Source organism: Pan paniscus, chromosome 6 (genome assembly GCF_029289425.2).
Source record: "Pan paniscus chromosome 6, NHGRI_mPanPan1-v2.0_pri, whole genome shotgun sequence".
Lineage (NCBI taxonomy): Eukaryota > Metazoa > Chordata > Mammalia > Primates > Hominidae > Pan > Pan paniscus.
Genome location: NC_073255.2, coordinates 52,779,945 through 52,802,160, shown reverse-complemented (window position 1 = coordinate 52,802,160; position 22,216 = coordinate 52,779,945). Strand labels below are relative to the sequence as shown.

Here is a 22,216-nt window from a genome sequence, read left to right as displayed (position 1 = left end):
CAAATCTCATGTGTTATATTAGCCAATATCTTATTGACTCATTCTTGAATTCCTAGGGGTGAAAAACACTTGATTTTGGTGAATTACTTTTTGATTATGCTATTGCATTCAGTTTTCTAACATAGTATTCCTGGTTCTTCCTCATAAATGGCGTTGGCTTCTAGTCATTGATTTTATTTATTTATTTATTATTATTATTATTATTATTATTATTATTTTTTGCCAGAGTAGGCACAGATTTATTGAAGACAATTCACAGAGTGGGAGCAGGCTTGAGCAAGTGGCTGCTCAAGAGCCCCCTCAATTAGTGTTTTTTGTTTTTTTTTTAATTTATTTCCATAGGTTATTGGGGAACCGGTGGTGTTTGGTTACATGAGTAAGTTCTTCAGTGGTGATCTCTGAGATTTTGGTGCAACCATCACCTGAGCCATATACACTGCACCCTATTACTAGTCTTTTATCTCTCACCCACTTCCCACCCTTTCCCCCTGAGTCCCCAAAGTCCATTGTGTCATTCTTTTTTTTTTTTTTTTTTTTAGTATTTATTGATCATTCTTGGGTGTTTCTCGGAGAGGGGGATTTGGCAGGGTCATAGGACAATACTGGAGGGAAGGTCAGCAGATAAACATGTGAACAAAGGTCTCTGGTTTTCCTAGGCAGAGGGCCCCACCGCCTTCCGCAGTGTTTGTGTCCCTGGGTACTTGAGATTAGGGAGTGGTGATGACTCTTAAAGAGTATGCTGCCTTCGAGCATCTGTTTAACAAAGCACATCTTGCACCGCCCTTAATCCATTTAACCCTTAGTGGACACAGCACATGTTTCAGAGAGCACGGGGTTGGGGGTAAGGTTATGGATTAACAGCATCCCAAGGCAGAAGAATTTTTCTTAGTACAGAACAAAATGGAGTCTCCTATGTCTACTTCTTTCTACACAGACACAGTAACAATCTGATCTCTCTTTCTTTTCCCCACATTTCCCCCTTTTCTATTCGACAAAACCGCCATCATCATCATGGCCCGTTCTCAATGAGCTGTTGGGTACACCTCCCAGACAGGGTGGCGGCCGGGCAGAGGGGCTCCCCACTTCCCAGATGGGGCGGCTGGCTGGGCGGGGGCTGCCCCCCGCCTCCCCAACGGGGCGGCTGGCCGGATGGGGCGGCTGCCGGGCGGAGACGCTCCTCGCTTCCCAGACGGGGCGGCTGCCAGGCGGAGGGGCTCCTCACTTCTCAGACGGGGCGGCCGGTCAGAGACGCTCCTCACCTCCCAGACGGGATGGCGGCGGGGCAGAGATGCTACTCAGTTCCCAGACGGGGTCGCGGCCGGGCAGAGGCGCTCTTCACATCTCAGATGGGGCGGCGGGGCAGAGGTGCTCTCCACATCCCAGACGATGGGCAGCCGGGCAGAGATGCTCCTCATTTCCTAGACGGGATGACGGCCGGGAAGAGGCGCTCCTCACTTCCCAGACTGGGTGGCGGGCAGAGGGGCTCCTCACATCCCAGACGATGGGCGGCCAGGCAGAGACGCTCTTCACTTCCTAGACGGGGTGGTGGCAGGGCAGAGGCTGCAATCTCGGCACTTTGGGAGGCCAAGGCAGGCGGCTGGGAGGTGGAGGTTGTAGCGAGCCGAGATCACGCCTCTGCACTCCAGCCTGGGCAACACTGAGCACTGAGTGAGCTAGACTCCGTCTGCAATCCCGGCACCTCGGGAGGCCGAGGCTGGTAGATCACTCGTGGTCAGGAGCTGGAGACCAGCCCGGCCAACACGGCGAAACCCCGTCTCCACCAAAAAATACGAAAACCAGTCAGGCGTGGCGGCACTCGCCTGCAATCCCAGGCACTGGGCAGGCTGAGGCAGGAGAATCAGGCAGGGAGGTTGCAGTGAGTCGAGATGGCGGCAGTACAGTCCAGCCTTGGCTTGGCATCAGAGGGAGACCGTGCAAAGGGGGGAGAGGGAGAGGGAGAGGGAGAGGGAGAGGGGGAGGGGGAGGGGGAGGGGAGAGGGGAGAGGGAGAGAGGAGTGTCATTCTTATGCCTTAGCATCCTCATAGCTTAGCTCTCACTTATGAGTGAGAACATATGATGTTTGGTTTTCCATTCCTAAGTTACTTCACTTTGAATAATAATCTCCAATCTCATCCAGGTTGCTGTGAATGCCATTAATTCATTCTTCTTATAGCTGAGTAGTATCTCATTTTATATATATATATCACAGTTTCTTTATCCACTCATTGATTGATGGGTATTTGGTTTGGGTTGGTTCCATGTTTTTACAATTGCAAATTGTGCTGCTACAAATATGCATGTGCAAGTATCTTTTTCGTATAATGACTTATTTTCCAATGGATCGATATCCAGTAGTGGGATTGCTGAATCAAATGGTAGTTCTACTTTTAGTTCTTTAAGTAATCTCCATACTGTTTTCCATAGTGGTTTACATTCCCACCAGCAGTATAGAAGCGTTCCCTGTTCACTGCATCCACACCAACAGCTACTATTTTTTTATTTTTTGATTATAGCCATTGTTGCAGGAGTAAAGTGGTATCGCATTGCAGTTTTGATTTGCATTTCCCTGATCATTAGTGATGTTGAGCATTTTCATATGTTTGCTGGCCATTTGTATATCTTTTTTTTTTTTTTTTGAGAATTGTCTATTCATGTCCTTAGCCCACTTTTTGATGGGATTGTTTTTTGTTTGAATTCATTGTAGATACTGGATATTAGTCCTTTGTCAGATGTGTAGATTGTGAAGATTTTTTTTCCCACTCTGTGGGTTGTCTGTTTAGTCTGCTGAATGTTTCTTTTGCCATGCAAAATCTCTTTAGTTTAATTAACTCCCAACTATTTATCTTTGTTGTTATTGCATTTGCTTTTGGGTTCTTGGTCGTGAAATCCTTACCTAAGCCAATGTCTAGAAGGGTTTTTCCAATGTTATCTTCTAGAATTTTTACAGTTTCAGGTCTTAGATTTAAGTCCTTAATCCATCTTGAGTTGATTTTTGTATAAGGTGAGAGATGAGGATCCAGTTTCAGTCTCCTACATGTGGTTAGCCAATTATCCCAGCACCATTTGTTGAAAAGAGTGTCCATTCCCCACTTTATGTTTTTGTTTGCTTTGTTGCAGATCAGTTGGCTCTAAGTGTTTGGGTTTATTTCTGGGATCTCTATTCTGTTCCATTGGTCTATGTGCTTATTTTTATGCCAGTCCCATGCTGTTTTGGTGACTATGTCTTCATAATATAGTTTGAAGTCAGGTAATGTGATGCCTCCAGATTTGTTCTTTTTGCTTAGTCTTTCTTTGGATGTGCAGCCTCTTTTTTGGTTCCATATGAATTTTAGAATTGTTTTTTCTAATTCTGTGACGATGATGGTGGTATTTTGATGGGGATTCCACTGAATTTGTAGATTGCTTTTGGCAGTATGGTCATTTTCACAATATTGATTCTACTCATCCATGAGCATGGGATGTGTTTCCATTTGTTTGTGTCATCCATGATTCTTTTTCAGCACTCTTTTATAGTTTTCCTTGTAAAGGCCTTTCACCTCCTTGGTTAGGTATATTCCTAAGTGGTTTTTTTTTGTTTTTGTTTTTGTTTGTTTTGTTTTTTTTTGCAGCTGTTTTAAAAGGGGTTGAGTTCTTGATTTGATTCTCAGCTTGGTCTCTGTTGATGTATAGAAGACCTACTGATTGTGTACATTAGTTTTGTATCCAGAAACTTAGCTGCATTCTTTTATCAATTCTAGGAGCTTTTTGGATGAGTCTTTAGGGTTTTCTAGATATACGATCATATCATCAGAAAACAGTGACAGTTTGAATTCCTCTTTACTGATTTGGATGCCCTTTATTCCTTTCTCTTGATTGCTCTGGCTAGGACTTCCAGTACTATGTTGAAGAGGAGTGGTGACAGTGGGCATCCTTGTCTTGTTCGAGTTCTCAGAGGGAATGCTTTCAACTTTTTCCCATTCAGTATTATGTTGGCTGTGGGTCTGGCATAGTTGGCTTTTATTATATTGAGATATGTCCCTTGTATGCCAGTTTTGCTCAGTTTTAATCATAAAGGGATGCTGGATTTTGTTGAATGCTTTTTCTGCATCTATTGAGATGATCATGTGATTTTTGTTTTTAATTCTGTTTATGTGGTGTATCATATTTATTGACTTGAGTATGTTAAACCATACCTGCATCCCTCGTATGAAACCCACTTGATTATGGTGGATTATCTTTTTGATATGTTGGATTCGGTTAGCTAGTGTTTTAAGGATTCCAGCATCTATGTTCATTAGGGATATTGGTCTGTAGTTTTCTTTTTTGGTTATGTCCTTTCCTGGTTTTGGTACTAAGGTGATACTGGCTTCATAAAATGATTTAGGGAGGGTTTCCTCTTTCTCTGTCTTGTGGAATAGTGTCAATAGGATTGGTACCAATTCTTTAAATGTCTGGTGGAATTTTCCTGTGAATTCGTCTGGACCTGGACTTTTTTTGTTGTTAATTTTTAAATTAACATTTCAATCTCACTGCTTATTATTGGTCTGTTCATGGTATCTAATTCTTTCCTGACTTAAGCTAGGAGGGTTATATCTTTCCAGGAATTTATCCATCTCTTCTAGGTTTTCTAGTTTATGTGTGTAAAGGTGTTCATTAAGTAGCCTTGAATGATCTTTGGTATTTCTGCGGTGTCAGTTGTAATATCCCCTGTTTTGTTTCTTATTGAGCTTATTTGGATTTTCTGTCTTCTTTTTTTGGTTAATCTTGCTAATGGTCCATCAATTTTATTTATTTTTTCAAAGAACCAGCTTTTTGTTTTATTTATCTTTTGTATTTTTTGTTTGTTTGTTTCAATTTCATTTAGTTCTGCTCTGATCTTGGTTATTTCCTTTCTTCTGCTGCATTTGTGTTTGGTTTGTTCTTGTTTCTCTAGTTCCTTGAGGTGTGACCTTAGATTGTCTGTTTGTGCTCTTTCAGACTTTTTGATGTAGGCATTTAGGGCTGTGAAATTTCCACTTAGCACCACCTTTGCTGTGTCCCAGAGGTTTTGATACGTTGTGTCACTATTGTGGTTCAGTTTGAAGAATTTTTAAATTTCCATCTTGATTTCATTTTTGACCCAGTGATCACTCAGGAGCAGGTTATTTAATTTCTATGTATTTGCATGGTTTTGAATGTTCCTTTTGGAGTTGATTTCCAGTTTTATTCCACTGTGGTCTGAGAGAGTGCTTGATACAATTTCGATTTTCTTAAATTTATTGAGGCTTGTTTTGTGGCCTATCATATGGTCTATCTTGGAGAAAGTTCTATGCACTATTGAATAGAATGTATATTCTGCGTATGTTGGATGGAATGTTCTGTACATATCTGTTAAGTCCATTTGTTCCAGGGTATAGTTTAAATCCATTGTTTTTTGTTGTTGTTGACTTTCTGTCTTGATGACCTGTCTAGTGCTGTCAGTGGAGTATTGAAGTCCCCCACTATTATTGTGTTGCTGTCTATCTCATTTCTTAGGTCTATTAGTAATTGTTTTACAAATTTGGGAGCTCCAGTGTTAGGTGCATATATGTTTAGGATTGTGATATTTTCCTGTTGGACAACGCCTTTTATCATTATATAATGTGCTTCTTTTATCATTATATAATGTCCTTCTTTGTCTCTTTTAACTGCTGTTGCTTTAAAGTTTGTTTTGTTTGTTATGAGAATAGCTACTCCTGCTTGCTTTTGGTGTTTGTTCACATGAAATGTCTTTTTCTACCACTTTACCTTAAGTTTGTGTGAGTCCTTATGTGTTAGGTGAGTCTCTTGAAGGCAGCAGATCGTTGGTTGGTGAATTCTTATCCATTCTGCTATTCTGTATCCTTTAAGTGGAGCATTTAGGTCATCAACATTCAACGTTAGTATCGAGATGTGAGGGACCATTCCATTCATCATGCTATTTGTTGCCTGTATACTTTGGTTATTGGTTTTGGGTTTTTTAAATTGTAGTTTTGTTTTATAGGTCCTGTGAGATTTATGCTTTAAAGAGGTTCTATTTTGATGTGTTTCCAGGATTTGTTTCAAGATTTGGAGCTCCTTTTAGCAGTTCTTGCAGTGGTAGCTTGGTAGTGGTGAATTCTGTCAGCATTTTTTGTCTGAAAAAGACTGTATCTTTTCTTCATGTATGAAGCTTAGTTTTGCTAGATACAAAATTCTTGTCTGATAATTGTTTTGTTTGAAGAGACTGACCAAACCCTTCCAGCTTATAGGGTTTCTGCTGAGAAATCTGCTGCTAATCTGATAGGTTTTCCTTTATAGGTTACCTGGTGCTTTTGTCTCACAGCTCTTAAGATTCTTTCCTTCATCTCAACTTTAGATAACTCAATGACAATGTGCCTAGGCAATGATCTTTTTGTGATGAATTTCCCAGGTATTCTTTGTGCTTCTTGTATTTGGATGTCTGGGTCTCTAGCAAGGCTGGGGAAGTTTATTCCCCTCAATTATTCCCCCATATATGTTTTCCAAACTTTTAGATTTCTCTTCTTCCTCAGGAACACTGATTATTCTTAGGTTTGGTCATTTAACATAATCCCAGACTTCTTGGAGGCTTTGTTCTTATTTTCTTAATCTTTTTTCTTTGTCTTTGTTGGATTGAGTTAATTCAAAGACCTTGTCTTTGAGCTCTGAATTTCTTTCTTTTACTTGCTCAATTCTATTGCCGAGACTTTTCAGAGCATTTTGCATTTCTATAAGTGTGTCCATTGTTTCCTGAAGTTTTGATTGTTTTTTATTTATGCTATCTGTTTCCTTGAGTATTTCTCCTTCACTTCTTGTATCATTTTTTGGATTTCCTTACACTGGGCTTTGCCTTTCTCTGGTGCCTCCCTAATTAGCTTAATAACTAACCTCCTATTCTTTTTAAGGTAAACTGGGGATTTCTTCTTGATTTGGGCTCCTTGCTGGTGAGCTAGTGTGATTTTTTTGGAGGTGTTAAAGAACCTTGTTTTGTCATATTACCAGAGTTGGTTTTCTGGTTCCTTCTCATTTGGGTAGGCTATGTCAGATGGAAGGTCTAGGGCTGAAGGCTGTTGTTCAGATTCTTTTGTCCTGTGGGTGTTCCCTTGGTGTAGTACTCACCCTCTTTTCCTATGGATGTGGCTTCCTGAGAGCTGAGCTGTAGTGATTGTTATCTCTCTTCTGGATCTAGCCACCCAGCGAGTCTACCAGGTTCCAGGCTGGTACTGGGGGTTGTCTGCACAGAGTACTGTGATGTGAACCATTTGTGAGTCTCTCAGCCATGTATACCAGCCCAGTATTTGAGGTGTCTCCTGGGTCCTGCAGGAGCAATCCACTTACTTCAGGGAGTCTGTGGGTTCTCTCAGCTTTCCTAATTTATTCCTGCAGTCGTTCTGGAGCAAAAATTCACTATGCGAGCCTCCACACACTGCTCTGTCCATCCAAGTTGGAGCTGCAATCTAGTCCTGCCTCCCATTCACTGTGATCCCCCATTTATTTATTTATTTATAAAAAGTGGACTAAGGCACCTAAATCTTAGAACCCAAGTTCCACTTAATGAATAGGTCAACTCTAGAGAGAACTCAGAAGGTAACAGCAAGACCTATGATTCTAAATGCCAAAATCCTTAAAGGCATTTGCAAATGCAGTTGAAAAATAGTCCAATTTTCCAGTTGCCTCATTATGGCTTTTCTCCTCAATGACAGGTAGGTAGATAGGTACTGGATCACCTTCAAATGGCTGGTGCAGAACAATTTCTAGCCATTGATTTTTGTGCAGTAGTTTTGGTCTTTGATATCAGTGCTGTGTGAGAGTTTTTTGTGTCTTTTATTTGTCCTGAAACAGTTTGAATAGCATCAGAAATATATATTCTATTTTGGAGAATTTCCTTTTTAACCCTCTGGGACTGGTACTTTCTTCTTACTGCCGTTGGAGTAGCTCACTGATACCTTCTATTTCTTCTATGGAAATTCATCTGTTAAGAATTTTAATTTCTCTACTAGTTAGTTCTTTCAAGTTATTTTTTCTTGTATAATTATCTATTTAATCTAGGTTTTAACATTTTTTTGCATAGAGATGAGCAAAATAGGCTCTTATAGTTCTTTTATTTTAATTGGCATCTGTATTTTCTTCTATCATTTTTATTTCATTTTATTTCTTTTTCTTTCCTTAATTGGTTGGGTAAATTTTCATTAGTTTATTTAAAGAACTAGCTTTCAGATTTTGTTTATTCCACATTTTCCCCTAGTTTATTAATTTCCACTTTTATCTTTATTTTCTTCTTTTTGCTTTTATAGGTAATTTTTTTCATCTTTTACATTTTCAGTTGGATATGTCCACCTACAAAGAAGCAGAGACACAAAATACGACTTTAAATGTTTACTTGTGCCAAAGTGAAAACAGCTGCCTGGAAGACTCAGACCCCAGTAACCTTGGATATGAGCTTATTTCTGCCTTTGTCACCAGTATGTTTTTAAAAGCAAAAAGAGGCCACAAGGAGTGGGCTGATATAAAGCTGTTTGTCAGGAATTTTCACTGGTTTACACAGATGACATTGATTAGTGATTGGCTATACACTCTATGGGCTACGGTGTCCTGTGTGTGGCATTGTTAGGTTAATTTATAGCCACTCATGGGATAGCTAGCAGTTTTAAGACAGGATTCCTTAGTCCAAGGAGGGAAGTGGTCTGTGACTGCTGTCTCATTCCCATGCGCCTCTGGGGACTGATCATTTAGAGGAGGTTTGCATTCCTCAGATAAAAGCTCCTTTTCTTTCTCAGATGCTAAATTAGTTATTATTTACATTTAAAATTTTCACATGTCATGTGGCCTCTTTTGTGAACTGCTTTCATTATTAATTTCTAGTTTTAATGTAGCATGATAAGCAAATCTTTTCTCTGCTGTTTTAACTTTAAGTCCTGATGTTGTCTTTATGGCTTAAAATGTGGTCAGTGTTAGGAATAAAAATCCATGGCTGCTCAGGAGGTTACAGGGAGTTGCAGCCCTGTGTCCCTCCTGTATGGTGAGTGTGGGCTGGCTCCAGGTATCTGCTATCTGCTGAGCCCCTTTGCTCACCCTTTTCCGTGGTCCTCATAACCACACCCCACCCACCAGTGGGAAAGGCTGATGAGGGAGACGGGATGTTGGGGGGGAGAAAAGAGAGAGAGAAAGAGAGGGAGGAAGGGGAGAGAAAGGAAAACAGAAGGAGAGGGAGGGAGAGAGAGAGGCAAACATTGGGTAAGATGAGGTTGAGGATCAGGATTCTGGGTGATCCTCCCACATGGCTGGCCCTCTGTCCTGAGTAGGAAAACATAACCCTGTTTTACCCTTTTCACTGGAAATCCCAATTCCTTGAACAACCCAGGTGGCCCAAGCCTCTTCCTTTGTGTCTTCTGCCCTGCCTTGCCTATGAAGATCCCTGCAGCATGGGCACTCCCACCTCATCACACAGCCTCTCACAATTTTGGAGATTATTTCATTTGCCACCTTTTGGAATCACTGTCCTAGATGTTTCTCTACAATGGACTTGGCTTTGCTGTGTGAATCATTCTGATCATTCTTATTTGAGATACGTGAGTTTAGTGATTTTTGTCTATATTGAAATGACAGATGTTTGTCATATTTTACATTATGGGCTCTGTGTGCATTTTAAAATACATTTCGTTAAATAGTCTTTTCTTTCTTTTGTATGTTCATCTGAGTTAGCCTTCTGATACTGGAAAGGTTTGTGCCTTGTTTTAGCTGACCTCTTTTATTTATAAAATGTCCTTATCCCTCTGTTTCTTTAGCGTATCCATTCATCAGCTACTATGAGCAATGATGAAATTAGAATATTTCCCATCTTCCTCTTCCCTTCTCTCTTCTTTATCACCAATTTTACTCATTTTTTTCTCATATATGCTTTCATCTTTCTTAATTGCTTTGTTAAATCTTCATGTCTTTTGATTTCCAGCAATTACTAATGAGGCAATCTGCATTATTCCACAGCTCCTACCTCTTCTCTTCCCCAGCCCAAATTTCGTTTACTGTATGATTTCTACATTGTCAGAACATGAAATGTTTACCTTTTTTTCTGCTACTTATGTATTAGTTTGTTCTTGCATTGCTATAAAGAAATACCTGACACTAGATAATTTATAAAGAAAAGAGATTTAATTGGCTTACAGTTCTGCAGACTGTATAGGAAACATTGATGTGGGCATCTGCTCAGCTTCTGGGGAAGCCTCAGGAAACTTACAATCACGGCAGAAAGCGAACAGGGAACACACACGTTACATAGCCGGAGTAGGAGCAAGAGAGGGGGGAGGTGCCACACACTTTTAAAAGACCAGATCTCATGAGAACTCACTATCATGAGGACAGTACCAAGTGGCAGGGATTGGAGGTGACACTAAACCATTCATGAGAAATCTACCACCATCATCCAATCACCACCCACCTCCTCACCACCAGTACTGAAGGCCCAACCTTCAATACTGGGGAATGCAATTCGACATGAGATTTGGTGGGGGCACAGATCCAAATCATATCAACCTGCTTTCCCACATTAGTCTTAGTTCCGGTTCTAGAGCTAATATATTCGGTCCTCACTCAGCTTTTTTTTGGCATGGTGTTCCTGTTTGGTTGTCTGAAGTTTGTCCTCTAGTAGATTTTTTTAGGAAAATTCATGCAATAAGCTTCCTCTAAGTTCCCATATTCAAAACTGTTGCTGCCATTATGTTGGAATGACAGTGTGCTGGCTCTGGACTCCTTGGACACATGTTCTTTTCCTGGGGAATCTGGTTGTCTTTCCATTCTGTTCTCTCCTGTAACCATGGTTCTCCAAGTTTGGCCCAGCAGCATCATGACCACCTGAGACTGGCTTAGAATACAGACTCTCAGGCCCACTGCAGACCTACTGAATCAGAAATTCAGCTGGTGGCCCTGACACTCTGTCTGAAGAAGCCTCCCTGAAATTCTCCATTCTGTCTTTCTTACCTTGTGGTGATTCCAAAGTCAGCCTTCTTTTTTTTCCCCGTCATTGATTAATGTTTTTCTGTGATTGTCAAGAGAATTATTTCTTTTCTTTTTTTTTTTTTTTTTTTTTTTTTGAGACACAGTCTCACTCTGTTGCCCAGGCCGGAGTACAGTGGCATGATCTCGGCTCACTGCAACCTCCATCTCCTGGGTTCAAGCGATTCTCATGCCTCAGCCTCCCAGGTAGCTAGGATTACAGGCATACACCACCACGCCTGGCTGATTTTTGTATTTTTAGTAGAGATGGCATTTCACCATGTTGGCCAGGCCAGGCTCAAACTCCTGACCTCAAGCGATCCACCCGCCTCAGCCTCCCAAAGTGCTAGGATCACAGGTCTGAGCCACCGCGCCCAGCCGGTAGTTATTTCTTTATTTGCAACTCCAGCAGCTTTGTCAGCACGTGTCTAAGTGCTGGCCACTCTGGGTCACCTTTCTCCAGCACATGGTGTACCTTTTCAATGTGTCCTTTGTTTCAGGAAAGATTTCTTGAATTAGATCTTTACATTGTTTCTATTCCAATATGTCAGCTTTCTTTTTGGGAGACTGGCATACATCTATTAGTTCTCTTTTGTCTTTTCAAATCTGTTTTGTTTTTCCTTTTTCATCTGATCCGCTTTCCTCATATTTTCCTCTGCATCCCTTCTTTTGTGTTCTACACTTTCCGTTCTCCATTATACTCTAAAATGTTGACTTTGTTTCCTTCCAAGACCAGATGCTCTCTGGTCTTGCATCTCAGAAGATAACGATTCCTCAAGTTTTTCAGTCCTGTTCTTGTGGACAGTGTTTTTCTGATAAATTATCTTAATCTATTATGAGTATTTCCTGAATTTTCCCTCTTGACTCTTATAGTATCTTGTACGTGCTGAATGGTCTTTTCTCCCTCCTTTTCTCCCTTTATCCCTCCCTCCCTTCTTCTTTCCTGCCTTCCTTCCTTTCTTCCTTCCTTTCTTTTTTTTTTTTCTTCACAGCATTTCTCATAATTTAAAGAGTTGCATTTTTTTCTGAACTAACTGCTGGTGGAGTGTGTGTGTGTGTGTGTTGCGTACACACATGTATGTGTGTTGATGATATTCACAGCCACTGGGCCCTTTGGCAACTGAGTTCTCACTTTAGGACGTTTTCTGTTTTCTTCCTTCAGTACGGTTCCTGCTCATGCATGCTTGATATTTGCCGCTTTTAGCAGTTTTTGCGTCTATTTTGTATTCTGAACATGCTAGCTACCTCCTAGTCTCACTAAACAAAGAGAGAAAAAGTTTTTATTTTTATTCACTGTTTTCCTTTTTGTTTTTGGATTAACTCCTAGAAGATTAAGTAGAAGGCTAACTATATCTCTATTTCACATCAGGACTTGCTCTATTATAATAATTTTAAGCATCTGCAACTTTGATACATATTCATTGGTTTCTTTTGTTGTTTTATGAATAAAGTAAGGAATTGGTGTTTGTATTAGGCCATTCTCCAATTGCTATAAAGAAATACTTCAAACCGGGTAACTTATGAAGAAAAGAAGCTTAATTGGCTCACAGTTCTGCAGGCTTTACAAGAAGCATGGTGCCAACATTTGCTCAGATTCTGGGGAGGCTTCAGGAAGTTTACAAGCATGGTAGAAGGCTACAGGGCAGCAGGCACATCACACGGTGAAAGCAGAAACGAGAGAGAGTGAGATGCCACACACTTTTAAATAGCCAGATTTCAAGAGAAGTCACTCACTATCGCAAGGACACCACCAAAGGATGGTACTAAACCATTCATGAGAAATCCACTCCCATCATCCAGTCACCTCCCACCAAGCTCTGCCTCCAACTTTGGGTATTACAATTCGACACATTTGATTAGGGAGAGGTAAACATCCGAACTATATCATATATCAGTATTACATCTTCTATCAGGGGTTAAGTCTAAAGTCAACTTGAGGCTAGGTGCGGTGGTTCATGCCTGTAATCCCAGCACTTTGGGAGGCTGAGGTGGATCACCTGAGGTCAGGAGTTCGAGACCAGCTTGGCCAACATGGTGAAATCCTGTCTCTACTAAAAATACACACACACACACACACACACACACACACACACACAAAATAGCTGGGCGTGGTGGCGGACACCTGTAATCCGAGCTACTTGGGAGGGTGAGGCAGGAGAATCGCTTGAACCCGGGAGGCAGAGGTTGCAGTGAGCTGAGATCATGCCACTGCACTCCAGCCTGGGCGACAGAGTGAGACTCTATCTCAAAAAAAAAGTCAACTTGAAAGTAAGATATGCCTGGCTGGGTGCGGTGGCTCACGCCTGCAATCCCAGCACTTTGGGAGGCCGAGGCGGGTGGATCATGAGGTCAGGAGATCGAGACCATCCTGGCTAACACGGTGAAACCCCGTCTCTACTAAAAACACAAAAACAAAATTAGCCAGGCATGGTGGCGGGCACCTGTAGTCCCAGCTACTCAGGAGGCTGAGGCAGGAGAATGGCGTGAACCTGGGAGGCAGAGCTTGCAGTAAGCCAAGATCACGCCACTGCACTTTAGCCTGGGTGACAGAGCGAGACTCCGTCTCAAAAAAAAGAAAGAAAGAAAGAAAGAAAGTAAGATATGCCTAAGATTTGGTCACAAAGATTTCCAATGCCAAATTCCTCTGAGTCCGTGGAGTGTATTCTTAACTATTATATAAACTGCCTTTTCTAACTTGTGGTCATGAAATCTGCCTTTTGACATGAAACAACACGTAGCACACTCTTAGTTAAGTTCTGGTTCCTGTGCATGGGATGACCTGCATGGCTATCTATTTCACTTTCTACTTGTCATTAAAATTTGCGTGCAAAATTATTTTGGACACGGTTAAGAGGAGCAGTATTGTAAGAAAATTGCAATAGAGTTATGAATGGTGTCTCAACATTTGAGATATAGCTTGCAAGATGAGAATCCAATTTGGGAAAGTGTACCTATTTCTTCTACATGTTAATCTGAGTTGCGCTTAGAGTAGGATGCCCTTCTCTCTGGCCTCTGCTTATCACAGTATTCCCAAATCCTCCTGCATGCTACCATGTTCACTATTCTTCCCCAGAGACAGACTTTTACTCTTTAAGATCATTCCCTTTTTTCTTCTTACTATGCTGCTAGTAGATCCACATATTATTCCATATAATTTGGATGCAGCAAGTGAAGAGAGAAATGACTATCTTAATTCCTAAGAAAGCATTGCATACTCTAGGCCTACAGCACATTGTTTAACCTTTCGAGCTTCAGTATTCCATTCTGTAAACTTGATTGGTCCTTTGATAAACATTTATTATGTATGTAGTAAGTGTTCTGTGATGAGGTTTGAGGACAAGAAAGACAGAGAATGTAGTGAGTCTGAGAGGGAAACCCGGCCCACGTTCCGTAGTCAGATGCCGGGTGAAGCCAGTGATTCTGCCTGGGTCATTCAAAGAGGCTCATGGTAGGTGCACGTTGGCCAGATGGAGGCACAAAGAAGGACGTTGTAAACTGAGAGAAGCCTGCACAGGGGCATATTTGTGATGGAGACCGGCCGTCTGAGCAGTGGAGCCTAGTTTTGTGTGGCTGATGCATCAGTTGTGGGCCTGGTTGAGTCAAGGATGAGTGATTGGGACCAGCTCAGCTGAGGGGGAAGGGCTCAGGTACAGATTTGCTCCTGTGGCACATGAGGAATCACTTAACATTTTCAAGCTGGGGAATGACACAATCAAATGTACAGTTTAAGAATATTGTGTAGGGAGTTGAGGTTAGAGAATTGCTAATGTCTTTCCAGTTCAGTGGAATTGTATTGATAGTCTATTGCTGTGTTAACAAGCCACCCTAAACTTAGTGCCTTAAAACATAACCTTTTATTCAGCTCCCAGTTCTGCTGGGAGTTCTTCAGGTCTGAGCTGGTCTTAGAGGGGCTCACTCACAGATCTGCAGCCAGCTGCCAATCAGCCAGGTGGCTCTTCTCCTGGAGGTGACTGACCCTCGGCTGGGGCCATGGGGAGACTCAGTCATGTGTCTCTCATCCTTCAGCAGACTAGGCCAGGCTATTCACATGGAAATGACACGGTCCCAGTGACAATGACAGAGGTCCCAAGACAAGAAAGAGAGGGCAAGCCCCAGTGTGCAAGCACTTTGAAAATCCACTGGCCATATGATTAGCACTGATTTGAGGGGTGAAGCAATAGTCTTCTCCACTTAATGAGAGGAGCCACAGAGTCATATTATAGTTGTATTGTAAGTGTGTGAAAAACGGGTAAGGGTTTGGGACCATTTTTGTCATCCATCATCATAGTTATTTGATATATTCCCATTTGGCTGTTTAAGTATTATTTGTCTAGCTGTGGGATAACTAATATCTATTTTCTTTCTTATGAATATTTCCTACTGCGGAGGATTGGCAACGTAATTCACAAGGCCCAGTGAAAAATGAAAATGCAGGACTCCTTGCTAAAAATAATTATGAAGAATTTCAAAATAGCAGAGCATTAAATCACTCACATAGCTCCGTTGTGTGAGGGGCTCTGTGCAACTGTATGGGTCACATGCCCATGAAATGGCCCTGCTGCTACAAGAGACAAGAAAGATCACCTCTCCTGTATCAGTTCCCATATTAGTCACCCCATTATGACCATTCTACAAATGTTAACTGTTATGCTTGTTATTAAAAATTCATCAAATGTCTGTTCTTTCTTATTTTTCCAGAAGGAGTCTATATGCTCAAGGCTGTTATTTATAATGAGTTTCATGGAACCGAAGTGGAGCTTGGGCCTTATTATGTGGAGATTGGCCATGAGGCCGTGTCTGCGTTCATGAACTCCAGCAGTGTCCATGAAGATGAAGTGCTTGTCTTTGCTGACTCCCAAGTGCATCAGAAAAGTAAGACCTATGTCTGGAGTCTGAGCAAGCACACTTCAACTATAAATGAAGCAGGGTGTCTCCGCTTTACTTATACTGTTCAAGTTATAGCAGTTCTAAATTTGATACAACATCCTTCATTCATTCTTCCCTAATTCAGAAAATATGTCTTGCAGAATACTGTGTTCTGAGGGAACATGAAGATAAAGTCATACAAAGTCTTCATCTCAAGGAATCTATTATCTTAGTGAAAATATTAAGATATGCATAGGAGCAAGATGAGACACGACATTAAAAATGCTTAGGAAGGATATGGCTAAGGGGCTGGGAGATGTTAGGAGATAGGAACTTTATCTAACTGTGGGGACAGGGCACATCTGAGGTGGATGCTGGCATACATGATGAGCCTTGCAGCACGGGCTGGAGGCACATTTTGGTCAGACAGCATGGCCTTGAGCTAAAACAGAATTGAGAAAGCATCCGGTGCTCACTGAGTGTGCCAGGTGCACACTGATGCATTGATGAAGGACAAAATATCCATTCCACTTTATCCACTGCTAATGCCTCACTCATGTCACCCCACTTTATCCGCACAGCTACCTGTAAGGGAGGTATTCGCTTCATGTCAGTTTTGTAGAGGGAGGGGCCGGAAGCTCAGAGGCCACTGGGGGTGGGAATGGGGAACTCCAGCCACTTACTGTAGAAAAAAGAGTCCCTACACTTTGCAACAAAGCAAATGGGGAGCCAGCCAGAGGCACTCCCAAAGTGCCCGGCCTACATGGGTGGGATGATGGGGTCATATTTCCCAGAAACAGGAGAAAGGAGGATCCAATGAAGGGATGAGTCTCAGTGAACTCATCCATGTAAGAATTCTTTCCAGCTGTTCCACACAGTGGCTGCACCTGTTTACAATCAGACTAGTGAGAAACTCTCCATCCAAGAAGTTATGACATACATATGGAAAGATTTATTTAACCTGTTTGCCTACCCTAACTAGCCGGTCGGTCATTCATATTGACTTGTCTTATCTAAACCTGAATAAATAAGCAGCATGTCTAGCCAGTGCAAGGGCACAATTCTTGTAAATTTCCGATGGTTCCATGCCAGGATTTAGAATAGGAAGGTCCAAGTTTGCATCCAGCCCTACAGATTGATAATAGGGTATTCTTGTGCAAATCTGTAAACTGTATCTTTTTTTTTTTTTAACACTTTTGATTATCAGATTGTGCTCAGAATTAATTTTCAGGCATGGTTAATGAGACCATGTGATATTTATTTATCATATATCTATTTTTAGTCATATGATATTTATTTTTCAAAAATTCTGATGCATTGATGAAGGACAGAATACCCATTCCGCTTTATCTCTGTTATAAACAAGTATTTTCTCTTTATAAAGAGAAAATTATGCAGAAGAACAGTAGTAATAATAAATAACCCTCCTTTCTTAATACCCTTTTATGATAAATGAGTTGCTCTAAATCTTCTTAGACATCACAGTACTCTTTCAGAATCTGATTCAGTGTTTGGTATCCACCTCCATATGTATGTACATACATATGTACATGCATGTGTGGTATGTCATAGGAGGGTATGTGTGGTATGTGTGTACATGTGGTGCATATGTGTATAGTGCATATGCTGTGTGTGGTGTGTATATAGTATGTATGTGTGTATATGCTATATGTGTGGTATGTGTATGGTGTGTGTACATGTATATATACATATATGCACAATCTTACATTACATCTTATACACATTGGAAGGAGTTTTTCATCAATTGCTTTGACTGCATTTAAACATAATTTGTTCTCTTTGGGGGAAGTAAACATTTCTCTTAAAATCCTATGCAGATTTTTTTTTTTTAAACAACCTCCCTTTTCCTGGATAGAACAGGTGTTGAATTCCAAATGCTGAGCTCTTGCTCCAGGGCGATGAGAAGCATGGGTTTCACTGGGCCAGTAGAGCAGTAAGTCAGCCAGCTGACCTTGGCAAGGGCAGTGTAGTTCCCATACTCCAAGGTGTGGCTCGGGAGGATGAGGGTCTGTCTGCGAGTGTCCACAGCAGCAGGGAGGGAGACAGGGAGCCCTTCAGAGTCCATCAAGTTCCAGGTGTAAGAAAGACCTTGGGAAATATCACAGAAGACTGCAGCTTCAAACGTCACACCCAGCCTCACAGGCTGAGACCTCCATATCTAAGTATCAAGAAGAGAAGATGTCTCATTAAAATGTCCATCACATCTAATGTACTGGTAAATTACTAGAAACTTAGTCTTAACTGTAGATCTCCCATTATTTGTTTGCAAAATGACAGAATGGTATTCTTAGGCCTGGGCTTTAGACAACACCAGAATAAACACTACATCTATTTTATAGACAAAAATAAAAGGTTAAAAAAAAACCAACTAAAATAATAAGTAAATATTTATATACTCATGAGAAAAAACTTCCTATGCATAAAATTAATGGAAAAATAGCAAAGATATCTGATATTTGATTACATAAAAAATTTAAGCTTCCAAATGTCAAAAATATAAATGTTATGCTCCTGGGTTTTGGCACCTATGTGTATGTATAAATTTTTTAAATCAATCAATATAATAAGAAAATCATTTGCAGTATACACAACAGATGTTTGCTTTCCCTATTTTTTTCTTCACTGAAATATTCTTAAGTCATTCTCAGAAATCATGACATTTAATCCCTAAATACTAAATATACATCTCTAAAAACTAAGGGAATTTTCCTACATCAACACAACACTACTATCTCACCTTAAAAATTAATAATAAGTTCTTAGTATAATTTAAACCTAGTTTATAATCAAATTTCCCTTATTGTCTCCAAAACATACCCTTGTGCAACTGTTTGATTTGAGATGCACAAAAGTTCTTTTGTTAAAAAAAAAAAAGGAGAGAGGAGAAAAAAATTTTCTTATCAACTAGAACTATGAGGTTTCCTAAACTATAGTTTGGTCAGGAAAATAAGAATAAATGCTTAATTCTTTCCCTTAATTACCAACATTCAGAGTAAGAAGCTGGGGCACTAGTTACTTCCAAAGGCGACCAATATGTTACTTGTGTCTGCCTGCTTGGTGGGAACAGCAGAAGCTTCTCTTTCTCTTTCAGAATAATTATTTTTAAAATATTAGCATTATTCATTCAATTGTAGATGTTATTTTTTAGATGCTCCAAGTAGCCCATCAGGGACCTGGGGCACTCTCCTTGGCCTGGCTCTGGCAACCTTCTGATATGACCCTGGTAGTCTTTTAAAGTGATGGGTTTGTTGCACTATTCTTTCTACTTTTATTTACGCTTTAAAATTTCCATAACAAAGAATTTTAAATGTTAATAGTAGCTGATACATATATAAAAAGCATATTTGCTCACTTTAATAAGCCAATGAGGATGAGGATATGGGGGGAAATATTAGTGTCTACCCACACCCCTTATCCCTCCCAGCCACTCTGTCTTTCTGAAGCCCCTCCACACCCCCTACTTTGGGCTGGAGCCAGATGCCACCTCAAGCATGGAGGAGCAAGCCAGGCTAGGGGGCCTCAGGACAGAGTCTCTGCCTGGCCAGGGCGCCTCCACCCTGGGGCAGACGCTGGGTGCAGGGTCTCCCCCAGAGGGATTTTTTTTTTCCTGAAGGTTCCCTAAAAATTGGAAAGGGAAGGCCAGGCGCGGTGACGCAAGCCTGTAATCCCAGCACTTTGGGAGGCCGAGGTGGGCGGATCACGAGGTCAGGAGATCAAGACCATCCTGGCTAACACGGTGAAACCCTGTTTTTACTAAAAATACAAAAAATTAGCCAGGTGTGGTGGCGGACGCCTGTAGTCCCAGCTACTCTGGAGGCTGAGGCAGGAGAATGGTGTGAACCCGGGAGGCGGAGCTTGCAGTGAGCCCAGATTGCACCACTGCACTCCAGCCTAGGCAACAGAGCGAGACTCCATCTCAAAAAAAAAAAACTTAAAAGCACAAGGCTTATTAGACCCCTATTTAAGAACTCCTGTGAAGTGAAGACTACTTAGTGTACATATTGAGAAATACTTTAAAAACAAGGCCATCTATCAAAGTAATTAACATATTTCAAAGGAATTAACATATTTAATACCATGCAGGGAGTTCTCAGAGAAAATATACAAAGAAAAATTTAATGACAGAAATTCTGTGATTAAGTTTATGTTTCCCAGGTATGTCTGATTTCAGAGCACATGCTTAGAATTTTGAAATTTATTGAGATTCAAAGGGGGAAAGTTAAAAATGAAAAATACTGACTGTGTGTTGCATGATAAAAGTGAATTAATTTTAAGACTTTTTCTCTTATCTCCTTTTTTTCTCATTTTAGGCACTGTGGTTATACATCACTTTCCATCTGTTCCTTCATATAACGTGTCCTTTATTTCTCAGACTCAAGTGGGTGACAGCCAGGCTTGGCACAGCATGACTGTCTGGTATAAGATGCAATGTATGTCTTTGTTTTAATTCCAGATTTAACAAAAACCTCCCTCGCGCGGTCAGCTGAGATTAGGAAAGCCGTAGGCAGCAGCAGGTTTTGTTATCGGCTCTGCCGGAGAGCCCCATTTTGTCCTTGAACAGGTTCTTTGTTCATCTGCCATTTGTTCTGGGAATTTTCTGAAACCACAGGCATTAAGGCTCCCAGTTGAAGGAATGGGAAGGTGGGTTATCGGGACTGTTATCTGCCAGCTCCATGTGCCACACCCTTTCTAGCAGAATCTCAAAGGGAGTTGGCCCTATGGCCTTAGGAGCACCTCCTGTGCAAGCACTTTGGGGCCTTTGAACCAGGGCCAGCACTGCCTACCACGTGCCCACCGCTGCATCCTTGCTGCCAACCTGCATGCATATCAGAGCTTCCTCACCATCACTCAAGCCCATGACCAAGTGGGAAAGTAGAGGCACTAGTTTCTCTGGAGATTCCAGCCCTCCTATGTTGACATAGCCATACCTTCCTTTCTTTTGCCACAGCCGTCTCTGTCTACACAAATGGAACTGTGTTTGCCACAGACACAGACATTATATTTACAGCTGTTACCAAGGAAACAATACCCCTGGAATTTGAGTGGTATTTTGGAGAGGATCCACCAGTGAGGACAACTTCAAGAAGCATTAAAAAAAGACTCAGCATCCCCCAATGGTCAGTAAAAGTAGCAGTCCTGCTGAGTAGCTGTTTGTACCGCAGCCTATACTCAGTCTGAAGATCACCATGCTGCTACCGAAGGCATTTTATGGCTGTCGCATTTGTATTATAATGGGCCACTAGGTCCTTCTGTGAAGCAAACTCAACATAAGATTTAAGGGAAGATTTAGTTCATTTCTCTTCAGCTTGAACTAAGGGAAACAGTGTAGGGCTTTGAAGCAGACAGTCCTAGGTTCAAATTCTATCTCGGCCACCCATGTGACCTAAGAAATTCCTCATCTAAGAAAGGGCAATGATGCTTACCCCTACTGCTTTGAGAAATGAATTAAATAATGAAGAGAGGGGTAGTCAAAAATATCAACCCCCTTCTCCTCAATAAGATGAAAATCACTGGATACTTTCGTAGTTCTTACAAATTAAATGCTGCCTCCCCCTCCCCCGCCTTCCTCTTGAAGTATAGCAGACGGTTTCTCTAGCTCTGACCCTGTTCTTGTCTTGCCATCTGCCTTCCCTGCCCTCCTTTCCCCATCCTGCAGGTATCGTGTGATGGTTAAGGCTTCCAACAGGATCAGCAGTGTGGTCTCTGAGCCCCACATCATCAGGGTGCAGAAGAAAATTGTGGCCAATCGGCTCACGTCCCCCTCCTCAGCTCTGGTAAATGCCAGTGTGGCCTTTGAGTGCTGGATCAACTTCGGCACAGATGTTGCCTACCTGTGGGACTTTGGGGACGGCACCATCAGCCTGGGGAGCAGCTCCAGCAGCCATGTCTACAGTAGGTGAGCCACTGCAAGGCAGCGGAGTGCTCTCTACAGACAGCACAGGAATCAGAGTCTTAAGGCATCAGCCCTTGGGTTCCACAGAGACCTGCCTGTCAATCAACGTAGGTGACAGATGATTACACAGAGATACATAAGACCTGACCATGCTTCTCAAGGAGCTCCTAGTCCAGGGGAAAGACAAAGAGGAAAGAGATGCTTTCAGTACAGGGGCTGTGGCTGCAAAGGAGGCCTGTGATGTGGTGGGGATGGCTCACTGAAAATTATATCTTGAGTAGGAGCTTGACAAAGGGAAATGGGAGAGAGGCTCCCAAACAGTGACAAGGTCCTGGGCAAAGGTGCTAGGTGAGGTGCCAACAGGAGATGTTTGGAGTGACTGGCAAGACGTATATAGAAGGGTGAGATGAGTGTAGGTTGGCAGATTGTGAAGGGCCTTGATGTCATATGGAAGAGCATGAGCTCTGTCC

The 22,216-nt window shown here is 41.7% G+C and overlaps 1 protein-coding gene across 1 annotated transcript in view; it reads left to right on the top strand.

The window, feature by feature from the left end:
- Nucleotides 1-22,216, top strand: part of PKD1L1 (polycystin 1 like 1, transient receptor potential channel interacting) — a 263,204-nt gene that overhangs the window by 39,220 nt on the left and 201,768 nt on the right. Inside the window, exons 9-13 of the mRNA XM_055115919.2 lie at nt 8,272-8,439; nt 15,665-15,838; nt 20,164-20,283; nt 20,802-20,970; nt 21,510-21,749. Of these exons, the coding sequence (XP_054971894.1) occupies nt 8,272-8,439; nt 15,665-15,838; nt 20,164-20,283; nt 20,802-20,970; nt 21,510-21,749 (871 nt within the window). The remainder of the gene's footprint in view (nt 1-8,271; nt 8,440-15,664; nt 15,839-20,163; nt 20,284-20,801; nt 20,971-21,509; nt 21,750-22,216) is intronic.